Here is a 26,801-nt window from a genome sequence, read left to right as displayed (position 1 = left end):
AGTCTCCTAGTTTTTTAATGAGAATGGGGTGAGAGACAGTGTCGAAGGCCTTCCAGAAAGACTACATCCACTGCTACCCCTGCATCTAAGGATTTTGTGACCTGGTCCTAGAAGGCCACCAGGTTGGTCTGACAGGACCTGTTTCTAATGAACCCGTGGTGGTTGCCCCTAAGCATAAGCTCCCCCGCTTGGCCCCTCATGGACATATGCCAGGATAATTCTCTCAAAAAGCTTACCCAGGATCAAGGTAAGACTAACTGGCCTACAGTTTCTTGGGTCCTCCTTCCTCCCTTTTTTGAAGATGGGAACCACGCTGGCCCTCTTCCAGTCCTCTGGCAGCACACCAGAGCACCACGAGTGCTTGTACAGCCGTGCCAGGGGTCCCGCAATGACCTCAGCTAAGGCAAGTTCTTTCTTACCTCAGCTAAGGTAAGTTCTTTCTTTCATTAAGAGTAATTAACCTATGTGTACTTACTGTAAGTAGCTAACACTCAGTAATTAGACTAGGGGTCAGCAACATTTTCAGTCGGTGCTAAAAACCTGCCACAACATCTACTTACAAGATGTTGGCATGCCAGGGGCAGATGGCTGGGGAGCCAAGAGGGGCCTGATCCTTACTGGGGCAGTGCTGCCCCAGCCCCTTCCCTGCTGCCTGCCCTGAGGCATATGTGCACCTGCTGCTAGCAATGAGCTGGGCTAGGACTTTCCAAACCTCAGTGCAGCTACTTGCAGCCTCCGGGTTACCTGCCACAGCTGGCCTAGGCTCTGCGCAGGCCCCTACCACCCACCAAGGAGCCTGGACTGCTCCCAGAAGGCAGTGCAGAGGCTTCAGGCAGCTGCACTAGGAGCCATGGCCTGATTCATTGCTGGAGGCAGGTGCACAGGCACCTCGGGGAAGACAGCAGGGAAGGGGCCAGAGCTGCACTGCCACAAGAAAGACTGGGCCTGTCATGGCTCCCCCATCGTCCGGTCCAAGGGCTGATGTACCAAGCAAAATGTTTTCACATGCTGTGCTCCGGATTGCATGCTGGGGTTGCTGACCCTAGTATTAGACCAATACTTAAGCCCCTTGTTTAACTAGGGTCCAGAGTGAGGGGGAGTTTGCTAGGGAGTTTGCCTGGAAACTCTCTCACCTTCTTTCACTGTAAGTTTGGTGAGAGGAAGCAGGTTATCAGGGGGAAAATAGCTTTTTAGGACCAAGGAGCAGTCAGTAGCCACCTTACAGAAGAATTTCCTTGGGGAGAGGGGCAAGAAGATGTAGGTGGTGGATTAAGAGACCTAGAGAAACGTTTGGAGGGTGTGGTACTGCCAGAGCCACTGCTAATGCCAGCTCTTACTCTGCTTGCATCTGTGAGGTGTCTGTTGAGGCAGGACTGCTCACTGTCGAGGCTTCCACCCTGGCCCTGGTTTGGCACTGTGGAGACTGCAGCTTGCAGGTTCCTTCCAGTGACAAACAGGTGGGGGGCTGCTTGCTATTTGTGTTCCTCAGGGAAAAAGCAAAAGAGCTACAGGAGGTGGTGGTGAAGCTCCAAAGCATCATCTGCCATGAAGCCAGTGCTGATTCAATGCTGGAGGAGACCCCTAGGACTGTGAAGAAAGAACTATCAGAGTCAGCACTAGAGAAAAAAGAGGAAATGCATTCCCAGGAAGGTGGAAACTGGAAGCTTGTGACCTCTGGCAGCAAGCAGAAACATTTATTTCTACCCAAAGTGGTTTGGTTTGCCTGAAGAACAGATATGGACACCTAGCTACAGAAGAGGAGAAGGAGGAATACATTTGTTTGTGGAGGAGGCCAGGTCAGGCATCCCCAAGGTTGGGAGGATTGAGACCACTGCCACTAAGAGAAAGCAACAGGTGCTGGTGGTTGGAGACTCCCTTCTGTGTGGGACAGAGGCATCCATCTGTTGGCTTGACCTGTTGTCTCATGAGGTCCACTGCTTGCCCAGAGCCAGGACCCAAGATGGCATGGAAGAATTATGGAGACTCATCTGCTCCTTTGACTACTGCCCCATGCTGCTCATCCATGTGGGTATCTTAGGGACCCTAAGCAAATCAAAAGTGACAACAGGGGTCTGGGTGCAAGAGCAAAAGGGACAGCAGCTCAGGTGGTGTTCTCCATCCTTCTAGTCAAGGCAAAGGGCCTTGGCAGGAATAGACACATCCTGCATATCAATGCATGGCTGTGCAAATGGCATCACCAGCAGAGCTTTGGCTTCTTTGACCACACAGACAGGCTTGCTAACCTAGTGAGGAAAGCTTTAAGCTGGGTTTGCTGGGGGATAGAGACCAAAGCCCAGAGGTAAGTGAGGAAGTGGGTGGCCTGAAGGAAGCAAAAGCAGGAGAAGGCAACAGGGAAGGCTTTCTCATTCTTCCTGAGAAAGTAGGGCAATTGGCCATTACCTCAGGTGTCTGTAAATGAATGCATGGAGCCTGGGAAACAAACAGAAAGACTTGGAAATCGACCCAGTCATGGAACTAAGATGTGATTGGAATAACAGAGACTTGGTGGGATAGCTTGCATGACTGGAGTACTGTCATGGATGGGTATAAACTGTTCAGGAAGGAAGGGCATGGGAGAAGAGGAAGAGCTGTTCTTTATGTAAAAGAGCTACATGATTGCTGAGAGCTCCAGTATAAACCTGGAGATAGGCCTGCTGAACACAGGGGAGAACAACAAGAGTGATGTTGTGGTGAGGCTTTGCTATAGACCACTTGACCAGGTAGACGTGGTGGATGAGGCTTTATTCAAACAGCTAGCAAAAGTTTCCCAATCACAAGCTCTGGTTCTTACAGGGGCTTCAATCACTTCATCTGCTGGGAAAACAATACAGCAGTGCACAGGTAATCCAGGAAGTTTTGGAGAGTGTTGGGGACAACTTCCTAGTACAAGTGCTGGAGAGGCCAACTTGGGGTTGTGCTCTTCTTCACCTGCTGCTTACAATCAGGGAAGAATTAGCGGGGAATACAGAAGTGGATAGCAACTTGAGAATCAGCAACCACAAGATGATTGAGTTCAGGATCCTAAGGAAAGGAAGGAAGGAAGAAGAACAGCAGAGTAAGAAGCCTGGACTTCAGGAAAGCATACTTCAGCTCATTCAGGGAAACTGATGGGCAGGATCCCCTGGAAGGCCAGTTTGAGGGGGAAAGGAGTCCAGGAGAGCTGACTGTACTTCAATTAAACCTTACTAAGAGTGCAGGAATGAACCATCCTGAGGCACAAGAAAACTAATAAGTATGGCAGAAGACCAGCTTGGCTTGGTGGGGAATTTTTCAGTGAGCTAAAATACAAAAATGAAGCTTACAAGAAGTGGAAACTTGGATAAATGACGAGATAGGAGTACAGGAGTATTGGTGAGCCATACAAGGTTGAAATCAGGAAGGCCAAAGCACATTTTGAGTTGCAGCAAGGGATGTGAAAGGTAACAAGAAGAGTTTCTACAAGTATGTCAGTTAGAAGAGGAAGATCAGGGAAGATGCAAGTCCCTTACTTAATGGGGGAGGCAACCTAGTGACAGATGATGTGGAAAAGGCTGAAATACTCAATGCCTTTTTATACCTCGGTCTTCACAAGCAAGGTCAGCTCCCAAACTAAATCACGTAGCAGCACAGTTTGGGGAGGAGGTGAAAAGCTGGAAGTGGCCAAAGAACAAGTTTGGGACTATTTAGAAAAGCTGCACAGACGTGACACACCCGTGGGTGCTGAGCTAGTTGGCCTATGTGATTGCAGAGGCACTGGACATTAATTTTGAAAACTCGTGGTTCCAGATTATTACAAAAGGGCCAATATAGTTGTCTATCTTTTAGAAAGGGAAGAAGGAGGATTCAGGGAACTACAGACCTTCCAGCTTTACTTCAGTCCCTGGAAAATTCATGGAGCAGGTCCTCAAGGAATCCATTTCTAAGCATGTGTGGAGAAGGTGATTAGGAATAGTCAGCATGGATCCACCAAGGCCAAGTCATGCTTGATCAACCTGATTTCTACGATGAGATAACTGGCCCTGTGGATATGGGTAGAGCAGTGGATGGCTTGACTTTAGCAAGGCTTCTGATATGGTCTCCCACAATATTCTTGCAAGCAAGCTAAGGAACTAAGGGTTGAATGAATGAACTGCAATGTAAATGGAAAACTGGTTGGATCATTGGCTCAAAGGGTAGCAATCAATGACTCAATGAATAGGTGGCAGCTGGTATCAAGTGGAGTGCCCCGGAGGTTGGTTCTAGGGTCTGCTTGTTCAATATGTTTATCAACCTCCTGGAAGATGGGATGGACAGTGCCCTCAGCAACTCTGTAGGTGACACCAAGCTGGGGGGAGTAGTAGATACACTGGAGGGTAGGGTTAGGATTCAGAGAGACCTCAACAAATTGAAGGACTGGACCGAAAAAAAAAAAATTTCATGAGGTTCAATAAGGAGAGTGCAAAATCCTGCACTTAGGATGGAATAATCCCAAGCACTGGTACAGGCTGGGACTGACTGACTAAGCAGCAGCTCTACAGAAAAGGACCAGGGGGTTATAGTAGACAATAAATTGGATATAAGTGAACAGCGTGCCCTTGTTGCCAAGCAGGCTAACAGCATACTGGGCTGCATTGATAGAAGCATTGCCAACAGATCGAGGGAAGTCAGTCATGGGAAAAGTTTAAGAAAAATGTAATTAGCTAAAGTTAAAGGTAAGCAGCCTTTAAAATTAACTTGAGTTAAAAGTTAAATATTTCCACTTTCAACTAGTTAAAAGGTAAGTTAAAAAGAAAATAACTAGTTAAAAGTTAAGCTGATTCGCAAGAAATACATGAAACACGGTGGTTGCCTCTTAGCATAATTTTTCATTTTCAAATACAATTAATAGGTTTCCTTTCCATAAACCCACAAAAGCACACTCATTTGCTCGGAACTCACCCTGCTATACCTATAAACAATGCTATACTTGTCATACAGTTTTCAGAATAACAATATACCAATACCTATGTAATGTTAGATCCTTCTCACCCTCACCAGGTGAAGTACTTTGTAAAAGTCAGTGCATCATATAGGTATACCAGACTAACGGAAAGGAGATATTCATAGCCAGGTGACAAATGAAAGCTGTTTCCACAGAAAACCTCTGTTGTTACAATTTTAAATGCTCAAAAGGTAACAAAAGGGTATGAAATACATCTGAATTAGAAATAATAAAAGTGTCTGAAAATCAAAATTAGACTGAAATGAGAAAATCAGTTTAAATGAGAAAAAGAACATTCAGTTGCATAGCAGAAACTGTTTAAACATACTTATTGAACTTCAGCAAAAGCTGCATTTCAAAATTTACATCTGACAATTGTCGTGTTCTGTCTTGCAAAACTAAGCCCTCACTACTGAACAATTGCTCTACATGGGCAGATGAGGGAATGCTTGTGTTATAACAGATTAATAGTTTTTCCATAATAGGTGACATCTCAGATAAGTTTCTCACAGATGAGAAGTAATGCTCAACTCAGGGACAATGTGTAGGGGGTGCACGCTGGTGCACGTGCACCCCCTGTGCATGGCAGTGCACCCTCTGCAAAAAGGCACCGCTGAGACTGCTGGCAGCACCTGTGGGCAGTCACCAATCACCACCCCATCGCCAGCACTGCCAATGACGCTTGTGGGTGGTCACAGACCCCTGGTCAGGGCTCGCCATCCTTCCCCCCCACCTCCCCCACCACCAACAGTGCTTGCAGCTGGGAGGTCCCCGCTCAATGCTGGCACAGCCATGCTCCTCCCCCACCAGGTGCTGTGAGCACACGCCATTCATGGCTTAACTTCTTGGGCCCTGGTTTGGATCTTCATTAAAATTTAAAAAGTCATCATCTGCTTCACCCTCACTACTTGCTCCCACTCTTACTCTTGCTTGTTCTTGTTCCCTCTCCCGCAGCCCACTGGCTGCCCTGTTGACTTTTGGAAATGCACAGAAAATGCTAGCATGAACTAAGGAACTCTGGGACTTGTAGTTCTTAAGAGACCATATCGCATAGGAAGGCACACTACTCTCTGTCTCTCAAACAAGAAGTCCTAGAGTTTCAATAAAGAAATATCGTTCCATGCAAGTCCTAGAGAGTGGCTGTCAGGAAAAACTCTAGGAAAGCCAGATTTCAATTTTTTTTAACTTTTAACTTATACTTTAAAAAGTTAAAGTTAATCTTTTCTTTAACTAGCTAAAGTTAAAAGTTGACAGCTGAAAAATTTAACTAAATAATGTTAAAAGTTAGCCATTTCTTTAACTTTTTAACTAGTTAATTAACTAGTTAATTCCCATGACTGAGGGAAGTGATTATTCCCCTTTATTTGGCACAAATGAGGCCACGCCTGGAGTACTGTCTCCAGTTTTGGGCCCCTCACTACAGAAAGTATGTGGAAAAATAATAATAAAGGCCAGCAGAGGGCAACAAAAATGGTTAGGGGGATGGGGAACATGACTTATGAGGAGAGGCTGAAGAAACTGGGTTTATTTAGTCTGAAGAAGACTGACAGGGAATTTAATAACAGCCTTCAACTACCTGAAAGATGATTACAAAGAGGATGGTTCAGTGTTCTCAGTGGTGGCAGATGACAGAATAAGGAGCAGTGGTCCAAAGTTGCACCAAGGGAAGTTTAGGTTAGGTATTAGGAAAAACCCTCAGTAGGAGGGTAGTAAATGACCGGAACAGGTTACCCAGAGAGGTTGTGAAATCTTCATCCTTGAAGGTTTTTAAGGCCCACTTACACCAAGTCTTGGCTGGGATGATATGGTTGGGGATTGTCCTGGCTTAAGCAGGGGGTTGGACTAGATAACCTCCTGAGGTCCCTTCCAACCTTAATCTTGTATAATTCTATGAGTTTATGATAAAATAAAACAATTTGAATATTGCTTACAGACAAGCAAACTAAATTCAGCAACTAAAGATTCAGCAAATTATCTGTGGTGGTTCCTGAAGCACTAGTCCTGAAATATCTGAGCTCTGCAGCTGCAACACTTATTTTTTTCAACAAAAACAGGGTTCATAAAGAATTCTGAAATCCCATTATACGAAGTGTTCTTATCGAGGTGATACTACTTGTATCAATGTAAAACTTGACTCAAAAAGTTCTCTTCTCAAACTCAAACAAAAAAATACTTGGGCTGATGTCACATGTAGCAAGCCCACATCCCCTCAGGAGGTCCCTTATGCTGACAAGTGAGAAAAAAAAGAGGAAATAAAGAATACTCTATATCAGTGGTGCTCAGCCTATGTCCCATGGGCTAAATCTGGCCCCTGAAGTGATCAGATCTCCAACCCCTGACATAAGTGATCAGCAGCAAGCAGCTCAGCCTAGCGTGTCCCCTTTCCTGTCCTGTGCCATATGGCTGATCCTTTGCACAGCCTTTTCTGTTCTTTCCCTCTCTTCCCCCCTTCCCCCCACACTAGACAGCTTATTTCCAGTAAATAGTGCCTGTCTTTTTCCCACCTATCACTGGCAGCCACTTCCCTCCTCCTCCTCTTCCTTCTCCCCTCCCCTACTGGAGGGGCATGGTGACTCCAGGTGCAGCTCATTTGCAAGTACTTGGCCTGCTGAAATAAAAGGTTGAATACCATTTTTCTGTACCATATTTAGAGAAATACAACATACATCTTTCCCCCAAAATTCAGCTGCTGGAAACTGGGGTGCACATTTTAAAGAAGGAAACATGGGGATCAGAGGAATTAGTACTGTGGGAGCTGAACTGCCTAGCTCCTCTTCTTAAGCTAGGTGGGCAGCCAGCAGCACCTGCCACGTCAGCCGAGCACCCACCCATTTCAAGAAAAGGAGTCAGGCAGTTTGACTCAGCCAGCAGCACCTGCCGAGTCAGCTGAGGGGCCAATGAGGTTTTTATTACATCAGCATTGATATTTGATCATCTTTATATTCTATACCATTTCTTAAGTGCTCACTTATGCCAACTAAGTACAAGCTATTGGTGAGTCAGTATGAAGTTCCAAGTTGTGTCCCTGGGAGCAGCACTGCATCTCAGACCTCTGATTTACTCACTTCTTTCACCTTAGAAGGGAAGAATAGGGTGATTTTCTTATTATGAATAGAAATTGTCCTTCTCTCCATACTATTAAACCATGCCTTCTGGAGATGGAACAATGCATCTAATGAATGAGAACGTCTTGACTCTGCAATGCCTAGCACAGTGGTTCTTAAACAGCATCCTGAGGTCCCTCCAGATATTTTGAAGGGTGCCTCAAGTTGTGAGGAGGTAAGCAGGTAAGTGCAGGCTCAGGCTTGTCCATGCCTGCCTGATCCCCCACCCCCATTGCCTGGCCCCTCTGCTAGGGGCTGACCACTGTAATATATAAATTAGTTTTTGAAATGAGGTGCCACTCAATTCACAAAAGTTATAGAGGGATGCTTCAAGTCCAATGAGGCTGGGAACCACTGACGTGGTGAAAGGTATTTTCAATAAGTGTCCAGAGATGGATATTCTCCAACTCTTGTAAAGTTTTCATTGCCTCCTTTGCAGCCCTAATTTCAAATTATACATCAAGTCCGTGTACACTTTCAATAACTAAGTATAATTCTCAAAGACAAAGTATAAACTGACAATAAAGTCTAGCTTAATACTTTTGTCCAATTGTGTTGACTTCATCCCTGACCATGAGATAGGGTTTGTTTACATGATAAAATACTCCAGTAGATTTCTCCAGTCCCAACCCCCTTGTCTTTTCACATGCACTTTTATCACAGTTTAAGTGGGAGTTTATGTGGAAGCTCTTTGTCGAACAACTAGCAGCATACGAATGCTCTACATTCCAGTACTTACGCTGGGTGGGGGGCGTTTAAAGAGATCCTTCAGCGTATAGTTGAAAGTCTTTGAAATACTCAATATTTGGTGCTAAAATTTCATTTTTCAGAAGAATTTTAATGGAAAACTAAAATATACAAATATTGGCCAATTTAGATTGTAGTATTACACAATATTTTAGATTGCATTTGAAACTACTCTGACGTAGTATTAGAAAATTCACTGGTAAGTTGTTTTCCTTTTCAGGAAATCCTATACAAGTTTTGCCACAAAGGCTTTTATTTGTTAATATCTTAGAAGAAAACGTAGTTTCCAGTCTCTGGACTTGAAGTTACGTACAAAAACACACAATAGAAAAATTAGTCTATTTTAAGGCTACAAAAGTAATGCTGGCTCCTTATGCAATAAGTACTGGTTGTTTATAGATCTGACAGGCTATTGGCAGCAAGCCAACAGCATATAGTGCTATTCCTCAGGAAAATCTAAGCAGCTGTGGTCATGTAATTTAAAACCTCTAGAAAGTTTGCTGCAGCGCTTGTAGTACTTCAGGGTGCAGCCAGTTATCTAAAGGATTCCCTTCCTCACAGCATGAAAGACAGAAATGAAATGCAAACCTGAATGCAACCTGAAAGGTCCAAATAGATGAGTTTGTGACATCCTTTCCCGGAGCCCAGGTACTGTAAACCTTTGTCTGTGAATTTTCTGCAGTAAGCTAAACTCAAATGCTGTAAATTGGAGAAGTTCCTTTACAAAAAAGGAGGAAAAAAACTACTGTTAATTAGCATGTTATAAAACATCACTGCAATCAGATATTATATTGCAGATACCATAGCTAAAATCTATATAAAAATACCATAGAGAAGTGTTGCAGGGTCTTAACTGACATTTTTTTCTTGTTTGAAGTTTAAGAGACTAGTGTTTCCTGATGCACTTCTCTGAAAAAAAAACCCTGCAAATTGAGAGACTGGTACTAAGGTATATAATCTTTAATCATATGCAAATAAATATATGTTTACAGAAGCCTAATTACACAGGAATACATTTTTAGACTGTATGTGTGTGTGTGTGTGTGTTAGAAGCTACAGACTTTTAAAAGCAAACTTGCCGAACTTACTTTGCTGTTGATTTTACAAACTGTGCCTGTTGGAAATGAAAACCAGGTTTCTATCAAAGGACTTCTATTAGAAGCATACAGGAATTAAAACATACTGTTAAACCTTCTCTGGTCATGTTATTGTTTCCATTAACAGGTTTTAAAGCATGCTAGACAAATTGAAAGTGGAAACAGATACAAAATTGATGCAAATGTATCAAAGCATTCACCCTTTTTTGCATAAAGTTTAAAATCAGTTGTATTTAGAAAACAGTTCATTATTTACACCCAATGTTAGATAAAGGAAGAATGGCAAACTGCTAAATGGAAATTTTAACCAAATTGTTACAATCTACATTTTATATTAAGTTTTTTTGCATGTAAATTTAGGTATATGAAATACTGAAGACTACTAATGTTATTGAACTAAATTTCCAACTAAGATAAAAGTACTGCAATACCACAGTTACCAGAAATGAAAGCTTGCAGAAAATCAGAACATGCAATTAGGATTAGAACATACTGCTCAGTAAGAAATTTAGATCTAAGAACATTTTGGGGCCAGTTTTGCAAGTCAGCAAAAACTAGACATTTTGAAGGGAGGCAGAAACACCCACTTATGGAGCTGGCTACTTAAGGACTGGCACATGTTGTGGGAATTGTCTGTATGATTTGAACTTACATTGGAGACCCACAGTGTTAAATCAAATTGAGCAAATGAACAGACATAGGAAGTTTGAAGAGTAGCAGAGACAAGGGCAATATCATTGCTTAAAAATATTGAATTAAAGCTAAAATTAAATTCTTGGTTAAAACAAGAAGGCAAATAAAGCAATCCAAAATAGATATAAGAAAATTAAATGCTGAGATTTTTAAACAAGAAAGTGTTTCTATATTAAATATAGAAATAGGTAGATATTGCCAAATCCCTTTTTGGTGTTCCAGGCTTTTCTGCATTTTTTGGAGTAGTCTGCAATAATGAGTAGAGTCTAGATATGCTCAGCCCTATTTATCTATTTCTCATAGGGCATGCACTGGGCACAGTTCCTAAAAATAAGATTGCAATAAGAGAAATTTTTGAAGTCTTACAGTTTTAATGGACTGAAAGTTCTCTGAAAACAAAGGGAAAGCTTCTTTTTCAATTTTTTATGCAGACTGTGAATCAATATCTTATACTACAAGATCAACACTTCTTGCAGGTACTCCAACTTTCCTGAGTTACTGCACTTTCTCCATCTACCTCTACTTTTATGATCTGTGAGTTTCTATATATATTGTCTTTTGCTATTTTAAAAGTAGCAGCTTTCTTAAAAGAAAACATTAAACCACACATACATCTAAAGCTTCAGACAGATAGCTTTAAATCCTTGTTCTTTTTTATAGCTAAATCTGGCATAAATCCTACAATCTTGGCTTTTGTGACTCATATTCCATTATTTGGCATCAAGAACCTAAAGAATATATGTTTTAAAGCAATATGACAGAATTATCTTCTCATAGTTATTCTTAATAGACAGGCTTCAAGTATGCTACTAAACGGTACTGTAACTTAATCGGAGAAAAACTATCAAGTGGATATTCATTCATACTCACTCATATTAACTGTATACCACAGAGAATGAAATTTTGTTATGTAATGAAGCAGTGGAAGAACAACATGTGGCAAGGCACCTGCAGCCCTCTCTTTCAGAGCAATCACCCCTTCAGCCACTCACTACACCTTGATGTCTTACTTTGATATGAGGCAGGCTACCCCAGGGCTTCCCAAATTGCTCTCAAATGACTACCAGGTGCCAGTGGTCCCTGCCTTATGGGCTTATTGCATGGCTCCACTCTTCCCCTACACCATTCCCTATGCCTCACAAATGGGATCCTCCTTGATGTTCTCTTTCACTTAGTCCCTCTTCTGGGGTTCCTGGACCCTCACTGGTCCCACACTCTCAGCCCCTCAATCTGGGCTCCAGACCTCTCTCTGGGTCCATAGGAATCTCCTCCTCCCCTTATGTTCCTTCCCAACCCTCCATGTTGACCTTCTGGAGGTGCACCTATCCTGCTGAGGTGGTGTTCTTGCAGCAGGCTCCAACATGTTACTGCTGGCTTATCTCAGGGCCTGGGCTTATACCTGTGTTAAGCCTAACCTGCCTCCTGAGTCAGATGACTCCCAATTAGCCCTGGCCCCCACCTGCCAGTGGCTTCATAGGCTGCCTGACCTCTTAAAGTGGCAGGCACCCCAAGTGCCCTGCCACCCAGCATCTGAAATGGTCTACCAGCTTTCAGTTCACCAAGACTGCAGCTCCCTTGGATGGGTATTCAATAATGAAACTTTATAAGGAGCAGCAAGATGTATGTAAAGCATTTCAAAGTACATATACTGCTGTCTCTCACAGCTTTTGTATTCATTACTTTGTCTCAGAGAACAATATAGTATCTGTTGTGAACTGCCTTTTTTAATATGCCTACAAATACTTCCCAATTAGGTTTATCATCAAAAGCCTCACAATGTGGTAGTTCTCTGCTAATCTCAGGAAAAAATATGGTAACTTTTGTGCCCATACATCATCGGAAAAAGACTGTTGGATGCCATGTTTCATTCAGGTAGCATTTATGAAAAAAAATCTTGTAAGCAAATAGGGAGTAAACTATTATTGAAACTCTGGTATTTTAACTTTGAGTAATCTACCAAACTGGAGTACTCACTCCTGGGTAGGTCCTACCCACAAATCAACAGAAGCAGCTGACTCTGATTTTTTTTAGTGGCAACAGGAAACTAAAATAACCATACTAATAAAGGCTGGCAGATACTCTAAAAGAGCTATTCCAAAGTTAAACACAAAGAAACTAAAACTAAAAAAAAGGCTACACATGTGCCAACTTGCAGAAACCACAGTATTCTCTCACAGAAAGAATACTGATGCAGTAGGTCAAGGTGGGAATCTGCAGATGGAAAGCTTCTATTGGCAAAAGAGAAGCTGACACTGGACTGGTACAACTAAGGCATCATTCTGGTGCAGAGCAAATCCACAAGCCCAAAAGGTAAGATACAAACCACCAAGGGTGTGTCGGGGGGGGGATAGAGGGGGTGTTAAAACCTTCCTAAGAGGCACTGGATGTTGGCTACAGCCAAAGCTGGGGGACTTTGACTGGAGTGTGCCAATGTTCCTGCTGGAACCAAAGCTGGAGGTTTCTGGTTAAAGGGTCTTGTCCCTCCACTCACAGTCAGACTGATCACTTTATTTGGAGCCAGGAAATAATTTTACCCCATAGTCGGATTGGTATGGACTGTGACAGTTTTTACCTTCCTCTGTAGTGGGGGACATGGTCCTACCCAGGATCATTTCAGTATATATTGACATCATTTCATAGAAGCAGGATATTGGCTGCCATCGTTCCCCTGCTTTATCTGTGGCAGGTTAGGATATTAGGTCCATGGTGTTTCAGGGTTCACAATAGTCTTATACAGAGTTTAGATTATGGTTTGTATGGGATAGGATAGGGATGATCCTGTGTCAGGCAGGGTGTTGAGCTAGGCGGCTTCTGGAGGTCATTTCTAGCCCTACTATTCTATGATTCTATGAAGGAAAACAGGCTCCAAGAATCTGTGGAGCAACTGCAAAGCAGAGAGAAAAGCACAGAGTGTTGACAGACGTGACAGTTTGTCACATGATCAGCCACTGAAAGCACTCTACAGCTATGCACTGACAGAAGTGCACAACTGCAGGGCACTTAAAAAATGCTTGAACAGGTGGCAGTCTATCAGTGTGGCTGGGAGCAGGGCTCAGCTGATGCAGCCAAGTGCTGTTCCCTGCGCTGTCTTTGGAATGAGAGGTGGGGAAGGGAATGGAACAAGCTCATTCTGGGGGCTGCCCAGCTCAACTCCCAATCCCTGGGACCCAACGGCAAATGTCTGTTGGGTCCCAGGGGCAGCTGAAACTCATGGTGCTTCCTGCAAAGTGCCATGATTTACACCAGTAAATCTGCATATCTGTCAGTGCCCAGAAAGAGATAGAATGTAACTGCCTCCGAGGAAAGAAACAGGTTAACTGTGATGTCTGATGGCCTATTCCAAGAATATCTCTGGTTTCTTTTCTTCTTTTTATAAGTGAACTCCAGCCTGGTGGATGAATACATATCATTCACAACAGGAAAGACCATTTACCTATAACCTTAATATATTTTTTAACTGGTTAATGTGTAGTTATTGCCTCTAGTGATTTAATCTTTCAAGAAACCCTTTGGCAGGCACATTCTTTTGCAGTCCTCCAAGTAGTACTTGACTTAGTTGATAGGTCTACCCACTACTCTTCTATTTGCATATTTCTTATTTTGCCACACCTCAAAGTATCATTTCCATATGTCTCAAGATGACTGTTATAGAAAAACTAGACCCAGAACTGGCTGAAGAGATCAGTGGAATTTTGCATGCTTTTTAAGTAGCTTTTTGCTAGATTCAAGTCACAAGTCAAAAAACCCCTCCTAATACACTTTTTAAAGGATGTTATTAACAACTTTAAAGTGGACAGCCACAAGGGAAGTCCTTCCTTATTGACTGTGTTGAGGAAATAAGGGCCACATTTTTTAAGAATAGGTCATCATTCCATTCTAAAACTACTATGTCAAGTTTCTATATCACTGCTGAGTGGACATGACTGCCTCCAGAACATTCAAAACCATTAAGTCATTCAAATGTATCACTAATGTGCAGGGATCCGGGTTTTCCATTTGCCATGGAAAAATGTGGATTTTCTCCTTGAGGGATCTAGGACAGAAGTTCAATAAACTGGTTTAATTTAAATCAGTTAAGTCTAATACTATATCTGATTCTATATCCAGTTTATCTTAAATCAGTTTCAGCCACTTGGAAAGCAGTTTACGTGGACTGAACTTCTGTTATGTTATAGACTTGAACTGCTTTCCGATCACTTATACCAGTTTATGTGTAATTTCTGTTCCTAACCTAAAGTAGAAAATCATGGCTTTGCTCCTGACACAATATAGACTTAAATTATGGCTTTTCTTCTTTAAAGGAGAAAAATGTGGGAGCATCGTGACGGAGCACCTTTGCAGGTACTCGCCACTTGAGGGCTCTCACAGGCTAAAAGGGGAGCCTGTTTTGCAGAAGCAGCAGGGGAAACCTTCCCCTGGTACCACTTAAAGGGGGAAGATGGGTGGCAGGTCACTGTGGGTGACTGCCACTTTAAGACCAGAGCCAAGCAGCCAGCAGGTGCTTGATTCAGGCAGCCATTTTAGATCCCTGGCTGCCTATATAAACACCTCAGTTCCCTGTTGGCTGGCAGATAGCAACATTGCATGGCTGTGAGGATCCATAGCATCCTGGAGGTAAAGCCAGGAACTGTAGGGGATAGATTGGAGGCTCCTGGTCCTGGGCATGACCTAAAACTTCACCCTGCTGGGAATGGGTGGGCTGGTGGGGCTCTCGGTGGTGCAAGAACCCCCAGGCCAGTTACCACTCCAGTGAAAGACAGGTAGGGGTGCCTTAACCCTAGCCCTCACCCTTGGGTGGGTTTAGGTAACACTGGAAGCAGTTGGGGCCAGGCATGGCTACAGCCGCCTGAGCCCTGTGAGATGCAAGATCCTGAGAAGGGAGTGTGGTGCCAGGCACAGCTGCGGCCACCTGAGCCCTGTTAGGGTGCAAGCCCCAAGAGGGAAAGCTGGAGCCAGGCATGGCTGTGGCCACCTAAGCCCTGTGGGGTACAAGACCCCAAGGAAGATGCTGAGGAGGGAATGCGGGCAAGGCATGGCTGCGCCCACCTCAGCCCACCAGGGAGAGAAGCCCCGTGGCCCTGAGTGAGGGGGGTAGGGATGAGTAGCCCTGAGTGAATGGGGCGGTGTGGAACCCCAGAGAGGGGTGGAGATGGGGAGCCCCAGTAAAGGAGGAGAAGAACCAGAGGCCTGAGGGCTCTGTGTGTGTGTGTGTGTGTGTGTGTGTGTGTGTGTGTGTGTGTGTGTATGCATAGTGCTACCCTGGAAGGGGCTGGAGTATGCTTAGACCCAGTCAGGTAATTGGCTGGCCACTACCCCGGTGAGGGTTGGGGGAGAGGCCCAAAAGACGGTACATCTTCCACCCAAGGGATGGACTAGCTAAGCCTATGGCCTAAGGTGCCTGCTTCAAGAGGGAGCAAGGCAGCATAAGTTGGTGATGGATGAAAGAAACCCTATGAGAAAGTGTAAGAGACCTGAGTGAGAGGTGGGTGGTATGAATGTGCATGTGACTGAGGCTTGACAGCGTGGCCTAAGCTTGCTCCAGCTGCAGGCTGGAAGCACTGTAAACATCTGCATGCCATCTGCGAGGCATGGTTTGCAGTGTAGGTGAGGTCTGGAGCCACAGATAGTGGCCCCTGGACTCGGGGCATAAAATGAGCAGCCTCCCACCTTAATTAAGATAAGTAATTAATTAATTAAGAAAAAGGTGTGGCAGGCGAGTCAGGTGGGTGGCATGCCCAAAGGAAAGTGGGGGACCTAGCACTATGGCTAGGCAGGGAGCCCCACTTTGACACAGCATCCAGCCTGCAAGGGGCTATTTGGATCTGGGGATAGCTGGAAGAGCTGGAGGAGGCTGATCAGATGCATGGGACCCTCTTCCTGGTGAGCGAAGGCAGGGAAAGCTCTGATTTTCTATGCTAAAAAACTAAAATCAAATGCCAAAATATATAGGTATTTAGAATTTATTTTTATTATAATGACTGAGGCACTGGTAGACTTCCAAACTGCTTTAAAATTGTAAATATAGCAATAAAACATTGTGTTCAACTGATACCTATGTATATAATGGTGTTTCATTTTAATTGGGGGAAAAACATGGATTTTGGGGGGGTTAATTAGAGAATTTTGAATTTTTAAACAAAAAACAGGATCCCTGCTGATGTGATATGTGAGGGATATGAGTGGGGGGGGGTTTCAGGAGCTGAATGCTTCTAATACATTCATATTTGGCTTAGGATGTGTACTGACAATTTATTTTTCGATACACTATTTGCAATATTATCAGTTCCTAAAATACACAGCCTAGTTTCATATTTTAGACCAAGATGCTCACCTGCTGGCCCACAAGCCATATCTGACCTACAGGAATCCACAAGAGTCTAGAATTTGGCAGCACAGGAGTGGTAGCAGCATTAATTGCCACTCCCCTGTTGCCAATTTTCCAGACCTGTAGAGAAACTGATGAGCCCGAAGACAGCCCTGCATGCTAGATCAAGGCACATAGGATCGGTCCAGTGTGCAGCTGGATGTGGGCATGTGGGGTTAGGCCAACACTCAGCCCAATACACATGGAGTTTAGCTAACATGTGGCTAGGTCCAACATGTGAGGTCACATCCATGGACTGACCCCATGTGGGATCCATCTTTTGGACTGACCCTAAGCCATTCATCTAGCCTTTGGGGCTAGAAGGTGGGGTGTCAATGTTTTAGATCAATGTTGCAGATTCACTGTATGCTCTTTTTCTTTGTCCTTCAGAAGAAACATAATGCTTATTGTGATTAAGATCCCAGGAAGTTGTTACTTTTTAACTAATAATGTATTACAAAAAGTGATTTTCATAAACATATCTAATTTGCAAGACAATCTGCAGTTGTTCCATGATAAGCAACTTGGATGGCCAAAGGAATTTTGTCTGACTAGCAAACTCCTTCAAAAGTTTCTGTAAATATAACAAGATCTATGAAGTCTAAATATTTTATTTTACTAGAAAGAGAATCAGAGCAAAAAAATGGTAAGCAAAATATACAAGGCATATTTTCATTTTTTACAAAACAAATGAAATCCTGTAAAATCTTCCAAGCTACTTCTACATACAGTAAAAGCTGTGTTAACCGGCACTTTATTAGTCAGAAAACTCTGCTAACCGCCATCCAAGCGATGCAGCAAAAGCAAAACTGGAAATACAATTCTGGGGGACTTCCCATTTCGCCGCTGCGAACTGAGTTTTTCTTCGCCGCTTTTTCGGCCCATGGCCCATGGCCCAGGGCAAAGCAGCCTGCATGGGAAAAAGCAGCCTACATGGGGTCCCCCTCCCTGTCCCCCTGGCACACTGATGCCAGGAAGTGTACCAGACGGTGCACATTTGATTAACCGGAATATTTGATTAACCAGCATCCCCCATTCCCAGGGGATGCTGGATAACAGAGCATATCTTATATATGTCTTATGCAAAGTTTGTTGCAGTAGGGAAGCTAAAATTCACACCTGCATACAGTATAAATGACTGTGACTATAAACTGATCTAAATGTTGGCAAAGAACATTTTACCTTGACAAAACTCTTAGTGTCCCGTTGGTAATATCAGTGTATGACAAATTTAAATATAGGAGAGCTGAACACCCTTCTGAGATAAGTCTCATTGATTCATCCTGAATAAAAAAAAAATAACAAATATGTTAAATGAAGATTTTGTGTTTCAGTGCAAGTCCCTTGGCAAAAAAAGAGAGAATTTTTTTAATGCGTTGGAAGTAAAAATATAGACCAAAATTATTTTCTTTTGGAATTCTTTATATAAATGTTACATTATAATGCTTATTAAATTATTTTTATTCTTTGTAAACATGTCAATTGTTATGAACCATTCAAGAAAGCACATAAGTACTGAGTATAGAATTAAAGAATCATAAAATCATAGAAAATTAGGGCTGGAAGGGACTTCAGGAGGTCAACTCATCCAACTCCCTGCTCAAAGCAGAAGCATCTACAACTATGTCATCCCAGCCAAGGCTTTGTCTAGCGAGGTCTTAAAAACCTCCAAGTATGAAGATTCCACCACTTGTCTGGGTAACCTGTTCCAGTGAGAGAGTTTTTCCTAATATCTAAGCTAACTTGAAACCATTGCTCCTAGTTCTGTCATCTGCCAGCACTGAGAACAGTCTAGTTCCATTCTCTTTGGAACCACCCATCAGGTAGTTGAAGGCTGTTATTAAATCCCATCTCAGTCTTTTCTTCTCCAGACTAAATAAGCCCAAATCCCTCTGCCTCTCCTCATAACCCGTGCCTCCCCCACCCTCACATTATCATTGCCCTATGGTGGACTCTCTCTAATTTTTCACATCCTTTCTATAGTGGGGGGCCCAAAACCAGACAGTACTCCAGATGTGGCCTCACCAATGCCGAACAGAGGAGAATAATCACTTCCCTGGATCTGCTGGCAACACTCTACTAATGCAGCCCAGTATGCTCTTACTCTTCTTCACAACAATGGCACATTGTTGGTTCATATTGAGCTTATTATTCACTTTAACCCCCAGAACTCATTTTGCAGAGCTGCTACTTAGCCAGTCAATCCTTAAATCCTCAATCCTTGGGCCAGATTTGGATTTGGCCCAATTTAGGGGACAATGATTCAATTTGCTGGTTTGGACCACTGTCCCAATTCAATTTCTCCAAATCCAAATCTGAAGATCCGATTCTGAATCAGGGAATCAGGAATTTGGCCACAGACACAGTTTTTAAAGTTTTTTCTACATACCTCGAGGTACCAGGCATGGCTCATGAACACTGAGATGGTGGGGCAGATGAAGCATCCCACAGGAACATGCCCCCTCCGCCCCCCGGCTCAACAATTGGCCCCAGGGGGACTAACCCTGGTTGCTGAGCCACAGGGGGGAGGGAGGGGGCGCTCCCCCACATGCTCTGCAGTGGACCTGGAAGTGCAGAGCTTCTGGTCCACTTCCAGGTCCACCACCAAGCATGCTGGGGATCCCCCCCCATGCTCCCATGGGACATTCTATCCACCCCACCATCTCAGAGTTCACAAGCTCCCTGGTACCTTGAGATATATAGAAAAAACATATAAAGCTGTGTCTATGTCCAAATCAGAAAATCTCTCAGAATTGATTTGGAGGGTTCAGATTTGATTTCAAGAGATTAAAGGGTCTGTGGCAGGACACTGTTGGAGTGAGAGTGGGGACCAGGCACGGCTTCGGCCACCCAAGCCTTGTGGGGTGTAGTACCCCGAGGAAGGGTAGTTGGGGCCAGGCATGGCTATGGCCACCTGAGCCCACCGGAGAGGGAAGCCCCATGGCCCCAGTGAAGGGGGTGGCAATAAGGAGCTCCAGCGAAGGGGGCAGCCCCAGGTGACGGAAGTAGGCCAAAGTATGTCTTTGGATGCCTGAGGCTGTAGCTTGGGCCAGAGGCCAGGTAAGAGGGCTCAGTCCAAGACAGAGGGGTGAGTCCTGACCCTGGTAAGCCCTCCACCACTGGGAGGCTGAGTGTGGGTCAAAAGTAAGACCTATAGTTGAGCACAATGACCTGCTGTTCCAGCGGGGAGCGAGAGTCCCCATGAGACCCGGAGCACCACTTGTAGTGTGGGTTAAGAACGCCCGATAAGACGCGGGCCTAGAAAGGGAGCAGAGAGGAGGGAACCTGGTGGGGGGGAAGAACCAGAGGGCTGGGAGCCCAGTATGTTTGAGTGTACAGAGCTGCCCTGGGAGGGGCCAGGAGAAGCTTGGATTACCCGGTTGGGTAATTGGCTGGCCACTACCCCAGAGAGGGTCATGGGAAAGACCCAAAACATGGTATGTCTGCCACCCAAGGTATAAGATAGCTAAAGCCTATGGCCTACGGGGCTCCAAGAGGGAGCAAGGCAGTATAAGTTGTTGACGCATGAAAGAGACCTGTGAGAGAGGGTGGAATGTGAAAGGCCCTAGTGAGAGGAGGGCGGTATGAATGTGACTGTGTCTGAGGCCTGACAAGGCCTAAGCTTGGTCTGGCTGTAGGCCAGGAGCACTGTGTCATCTGGATGCCATCTGTGAGGCTTGGGCTGTGGTGTAGGGGAGGAATGGAGCAGCAGATAGGACCCCCTGGCATCGGGGCAAGAATGAGCAGACTCCCACCTTAATTAATATCCTAATTAATTAGCAACAAGGTGTGACAGGTGAGTCAGGTGGGTGGCCTGCCCAAAGGCAACTGGGGAAACTGGCACTGTGGCTAGTCAGTCTCCTGATTTAATTCAGATCTGGAGATTCAGCCGCCAAATCGGGCCAAATCTCCGCTGAATTGAATCAATGACCAAAGCTTTGCACAGCCCTAATATCTACTAGTCTCCCCAGCATGGTGTCATCCACAAACTTGCTGAGGGTGCACTCCATCCCATCTTCCGTACCACTGATAAAGATATTGAACAAAACTGGCCCCAAGACTAACTCCTGAGACACTCCACTTGATACCTGTTGCCAACCAGACAGAGCCACTGATCCATGGCTACCCTTTGAGCCAATGATCCGAGTAGTTTTCTATCTACCTCACCGTCTATTCATCTAACCTGTACTTCTTTAGCTTGCTTACAAGAATGGTATGGGAGATCATATCAAAAGCCTTGCTAAAGTCAAGGTATATCACATTCACTGCTTTCCCTGCATCCACAGAGCCAGTCATCTCATCATAGAAGGCAATCAGGTTGGTCAGGCATGACTTACCCTTGGTGAGTTCATGCTGATTGTTCCTAATCACCTTCTCCTCCAAGTACTTAGAAATGGATTCCTTGAGGACCTGCTTCAAGATTTTTCCAGGGACTAAGATGAGGCTGACCAGTCTGTAGTTCACTTTCTCAATCATCTGGGACCTTTCCTGATCACCTCAAGTTTTCAAAGATAATAGTCAGCAGCTCTGCAGTCACAGTGGCCAACTCCCTCAGCACCCTTGTGTGCATCAGATTTATCCCTGTGGACTTGTACACATCCAGCTTTTCTAAATAGTCCCTAACTTGTTCTTTCACCACTTCCAGCTGCTCACCTCCTCCCCAAACTGTTCTGCCAGGTGCAGTAATCTGGGAGCTGATACTTACTCATTCTTCATTAGAATTCTTTTTATTTAACACTATTAAACAGTTAGATGATCAAAGAAAGTATCACTGCACCCCCTGTCTAAAAATGTGAAGTTAAAAAAAAGTTAAATTCTAAATTGCTAAGAGGCTATAAAATTGTAATTGTTCCACAAAGGTATAATATCTCATAGATTTACCACTAATATTCTTTGGATGCCTTGATTCAAGAGTACTTTCACAAGTTTTTTAGAAATGTTGCTCCATGGGAATCAGGATTTTAAATAAAGTATAAGCATATATCAAATACTATATAATAGTTCAGAACTGTCAGATGCTTTTGACCCAAGCAATTACAATTACTGGAATCACAGTAAAAGAATATCTCTAGAGAGAAAACATCGGCAAGTGAATACAAAACAAATATGTTTATATACTAATCAGCTACTTCCTTTTTAAGAACAACAATTATACTTTATGGCCCTGGTCCCATTCAATCTCTATCATGCTTAAGTCATGGCTATCATAGGTCCCCAAAAGTATGAATCTAGCCTTGGGAGAGTGATCCTCTCTCACCCTGTAGAGATGCATAACTTTCCCACGTTGGAGATGAAAAGCCTTATGTGACTGCCATGCAAGAAAAATCTGATTCCAAAGAAACATACATACTTCTTTCAGACTAGGGACAGACATTACACATAACCAGTTTAAGTGATCAGAAACTGGTGTAAACCTGTAACAGAACAGACATTCAGTGCACATAAACCAGTTTGAAAATGGCTGAAACCGGTTTGAGGTAAATCTGGTTGAATGTAATATCAGACTTAACTTGATTTGGATCAAATCAGTTTATGCAATGTCTGTCCCTGACCCCTTCCTGGTTTAAGTTAAACCAGACTCCCCCAGCATCCTGGCATGCTCTCTGGTCCGGGCGGAGCTCTCTGCTCCAGAGCAGGGCTGCCCCCTCCCCTTTGCTCCCTTGCTGGAGCTCCAGCTGAGACTTGCAGGTACAAAGCATCTGCCTGGCTTCCTCCTGCTCCCCACCCCACCTTGCTGCTCACTGCTCAAGCAGGGATCCCTCCCTCCCCCCTCCCACAGCATGGACATTAGCCAGCATGTGCTATGCTAGCTAATGCTGAGAGGTGTCTGTGTAAGGCAGACAGGACAGTGTCTTTAGAACATTTTGGAGCTAATGAACAGGTAGATGGCTAATGAACACTTGGAGTATTCCCTTCCTTGCAAAAAAGTTGTTTAAGAAGAGCTTGAACTAATGAGAGGGAGTTTGTTTTCTGATGGGGAGTTAAATGCTGACAACAAAGCTGATAAATGCTCTGTTACCAAGGGTGGGGGGGGAACCCCTACCTAATCAGAGAGTCCTACTGCGGCCTGACCATGTCCCCCTCTACTCAGCATTGTGGAAGGGAAGGGAGGGCTGTTCTAGCCTCCCCCTACCCCTGGCTTCTAGTCTGAGCCACTGCAGGCAGGTGCCTGAATTTCTTCAGTCCAGAGGGGATGTCTGCATGGTTACAAACTGATTTAGCCTAGCCAAGTTAGACTAACCTGAAAGATTGAATCAATTCAGGCTCAGCATTTTTGAATGTCTGTCCCTAGCCCTAGTCTCTCAGTAAGGAACTTCCATCATGTTGGGATTTAGGAAAGACATCTATCTGACAGCATTAACTTCAGTGCACAGTAACATAGACAGTGATGGTGATGGTGTCCTTTCAGTCCTTTAGTCTGATATCCTACTAGTTAAAGCACTTGCCTAAGAAATGGGAAAATTAGGTTTTAGGCTCACCTCAACAGCATTCCCCACTTTCCAGGAAATTTCTCTCTCCATTAGGCTATATACTATACAGGGCATCCTCCATCACCCATTGAAGCTAGCCCACTGAATGGAAATGAATGCAAGAGTCATGTGGCCAAAAGGAGAGCAAGAAAGAGACCACCTGCTTCTGCAGTACAGTGAACAGGGTCCCCCCTTACTGTTTCTTGCCCCTGCTCCTAATGCTGTTTTGAATTGTACAGTCATTGTATAAAATGTATAAACAGTATTGAGAAGCTGGTCATTAAGAATCATTACTTGCACAGTTTATGCCTGTGGTTCTCAACCTTTTTAGGCTCTAGGCACCCCTTGGAAAATGTCAGCTCTTGGTTTTCAGTCATAGTTTGACTCTGGAAAAATAATATGCCAGTGTTTCTATTGCAAAAATTCAGAAATAATTCTTTGTTTGGTTCATTTTGTGAATCATATTTGCACACCTAAGAGTGCTAAGATTGCATGGCATCTTAAGGCACACCACAGTGTTGCACCACCTTGGTTGAGAATCACTGGTTTATGCACCTTCCCAGTTAGAATTGCACTGTGACAGAGCTTAGGTGCATTGAGATGTCCATGTGGCTATTCTGGATTGTTTCTGAACATGTGCAGTACCCCAAACTGGGGGAATCTTTCCAAACCAAAACAAGGGCACATAAGGAATTGAGACTTAGCAGTTGTGGTTGCTGTGCAGGGTAGAACAGAATTACATTTTAATAACGCAGACACCTAAAAGCTGCACATGTGCCATTTAGACATCATAGAGGTGGAATAGAACCTGGCCCTAAATGCTGATTCGCCAGAGATAAATAATCCCATACAAATTTCTTTTTCCTACATTTAAAACTGTAACAACAGAACTAGAACAATATGGGCATTCGTACGCATGACTCCATTCTCATGCACATGTGATGAAAATGTCACTTTGTGTGGCTTAATGGCATCACACTGTACATGTGCAAGAGTTTTGGAGGTTTTAAATAAGTTTGCATTGTTGCAAACTGAACTACATTGCTAATTGCAAGAATGCAGCTGTCAGCTTGCCCCCCAGCCATGGGAGAGGCAGGCAAAACTCCACAGAAAAAAAAAGATCAGGCCCCTCATCACTTCTGCCTTCAGCAGACTCTTATGCCCTGGGGGCCACCTGGGAACAGGTTGGCTTGCCCCTGGGGCAATGCATGAAGGCAGCAGGAGGGTTTGTTGGTAGTGGGAGAAGACAGCAGGGATGTTGCATGGGGCACTGTGGATGGCAACCTGGGCAGCAGTGACCACGAGATGACTGAGTTCAGGATCCTGAGCAAAGGAAGAGTAAGCAATAGAGCAGCAAAGTAAGGACCCTGGACTTCAGAAAAGTAGACTTTGACTCACTCAGGAAATGCATGGGCAGGATCCTCTGGGAACCCAAACTGAGGGGGAGAGCTGTCCAGAAGAGGTGGCTGTACTTTAAAGAAGCCTTACTGAGAGTGCAGGTACAAACCATCCTGATGCTCAGGAAGACTACCAAGTATGGCAGAAGACCAGCTTGGCTTAGTAGGAAACTCTTCAGTCAACTACTTCACAAAAAGGAAGCTTATAAGAAGTGGAAACTTGGACAAACAACTGGGAAGAGTTTAAGAGTGTTGCTTGGGCATGGAAGGATAGTCAGGAAGGCTAAAGCACAACTGGAGTTGCAGCTAGCAAGGGACGTGAAGAGTTTCTACAAGTATGTCAGTAACAAGAGGAGGATCAGGGAAAGTGTGGGTCTCTTAGTAAATGAGGGAGGCAACCTAGTGACAGAGAATGCAGAAAAAGCTGAGTAACCAATGCTTTTTTCACCTCAGTCTTCATAGGCAAGGTCAGCTCCCAGATTACTGAACATGGCAGCACAGTTTGGGGAGGAGGTAAGCAGCCAACTATGGCAAAAGAACAGGTTAGGGACTATTAAGAAAAGCTGGACATATACTAGTTCATGTGGCTGGATGGGATGCACCTGAGAGAGGTGGCCAATGTCATTGCAGAGTCACTGGTCACCATCCTTGAAAATCAGGGTGATCAGGAGAGATCCCGGAAGACTGGAAAAGGGCAAATATAGTGCCCATATTTAAGAAAAGAAAAAAGAGGAACCAGGGAACTACAGACTGGCCAGCCTCACATCAGTCCCTGGAAAAATCATGGAGTATGTCCTCGAGGAATCCATTTCTAAGCACTTGGAGGAGAAGATGATTAGGAACAGTCAGAATTGATTCACCAGGGACAAGTCAGGCCTGACCAACCTGATTGCCTTCTATGATGAAGTGACTGGCTCTGTGGACCTCAGGAGGTCATGTAGTTCAACCCCCTGCCCTGCTCAAAGCAGGATCATCCACAGCTACATCATCCCAGCCAAGGTTTGTCTACCCAGGTCTTAAAAATCTCTAAGGATGGAGATTCCACAACCTCTTTGGGTGACATGTTCCAGTGCTTTACTATCTTCCTAGTGAAAAAGTTTCTCTTGATATCTAACCTAAGCTTCCCTTGTTGCAACTTGGGACCATTTCTCCTTGTTCTGTCATCTGCTACCACTGAGAACAGTCTAGCTTCATCCTCTTTGAAGCCACCCTTCAGTTAGTTGAAAGCTGCTATCTAATTTCCTCTCTGCCTTCTCTTCTCCAGACTAAATAAGCTCACTTCCCTCAGTCTCTGCTCATAAATCATGGGCCCCATCCTCCTAACCATTTTGCTGCCCTCTCTCCTATTTGTCTACATCCTTTCTCAAGTGGGGGGCCCAAAAGTAGACACAGTACTCCAGATGTGGCCTTACCAGTGCTTTCCCTTGAACTTCTGGCAAGACTCCTACCACTGCAGTCCAGGATACCGTTAGCCTTCTTGGCAACGAGGGCACACTGTTGGCTCTGCTTATTGTTCACTGTAACCCCCAGGTCTTTTTCTGTATAGCTGCTTAGCCAGTCAGCCCCCAGCCTGTACCGGCTCATGGGATTGTTCCATCCTAAGTCCAGGATTTGCACGTGTCCTTGTTGAACCTCATGTGATTTCTTTTTGGTCCAACCCTCCAATTTGTCTAGTTCTCTCTGAATCCTAACATTAACAGCTACACCAATGTTGTACATTTATCAAATAACAATCTTTGTAGCTTGTTAGCCATTTTTATGGTGTGATAAATACATGGCCTCTTACAACCCATGAATCATGCAATAATTGTAACATCTGCCAGGGGTCCATTATGTGCAAAGGTGCTTCACTTTACAAAGTTATGTGCAAAAGCTTCCTTCACTTTAAGGAAGCGACAATAAATATCCTGGGTTTATTAAAGAGGCCATCCTTAATGGATTGGCTGATGCCAACATCCTAAGGGATAGCCAGCACGGGTTTGTTGCGGGT

General features: G+C 44.3%; 2 protein-coding genes across 5 annotated transcripts in view; one reads left to right on the top strand and one right to left on the bottom strand.

Annotated features, from left to right (window-relative positions):
* FBXL13 (F-box and leucine rich repeat protein 13) overlaps positions 1-26,801 on the bottom strand; it is a gene marked incomplete at its 5' end in the record, with an annotated part of 190,279 nt that overhangs the window by 62,442 nt on the left and 101,036 nt on the right. The window contains 2 exons of the mRNA XM_019543969.1: positions 9,379-9,508; positions 18,127-18,227. Coding sequence (XP_019399514.1) covers positions 9,379-9,508; positions 18,127-18,227 — 231 coding nt within the window. The remainder of the gene's footprint in view (positions 1-9,378; positions 9,509-18,126; positions 18,228-26,801) is intronic.
* Positions 9,349-26,801, top strand: part of LRRC17 (leucine rich repeat containing 17) — a 41,749-nt gene continuing 24,296 nt past the window's right edge. The window contains exons 1-2 of one of the 4 annotated variants that reach the window (XM_019543604.1): positions 9,349-9,438; positions 11,012-11,056. The gene's annotated coding sequence lies outside the window, so the exon portion shown is untranslated. Of the gene's footprint in view, positions 9,439-11,011; positions 11,115-19,999; positions 20,005-26,801 lie in introns of those variants that run through there. The other 3 variants (XM_019543605.1, XM_019543603.1, XM_019543606.1) reach the window with 3 other exon arrangements.

This window comes from Crocodylus porosus, unplaced genomic scaffold, assembly GCF_001723895.1.
Source record: "Crocodylus porosus isolate Cpor-Errol unplaced genomic scaffold, CroPor_comp1, whole genome shotgun sequence".
NCBI classification, from domain to species: Eukaryota; Metazoa; Chordata; order Crocodylia; family Crocodylidae; genus Crocodylus; species Crocodylus porosus.
The sequence above is the reverse complement of the archived record's forward strand: the minus strand, read 5'-3'. Positions and strand labels throughout refer to the sequence as shown.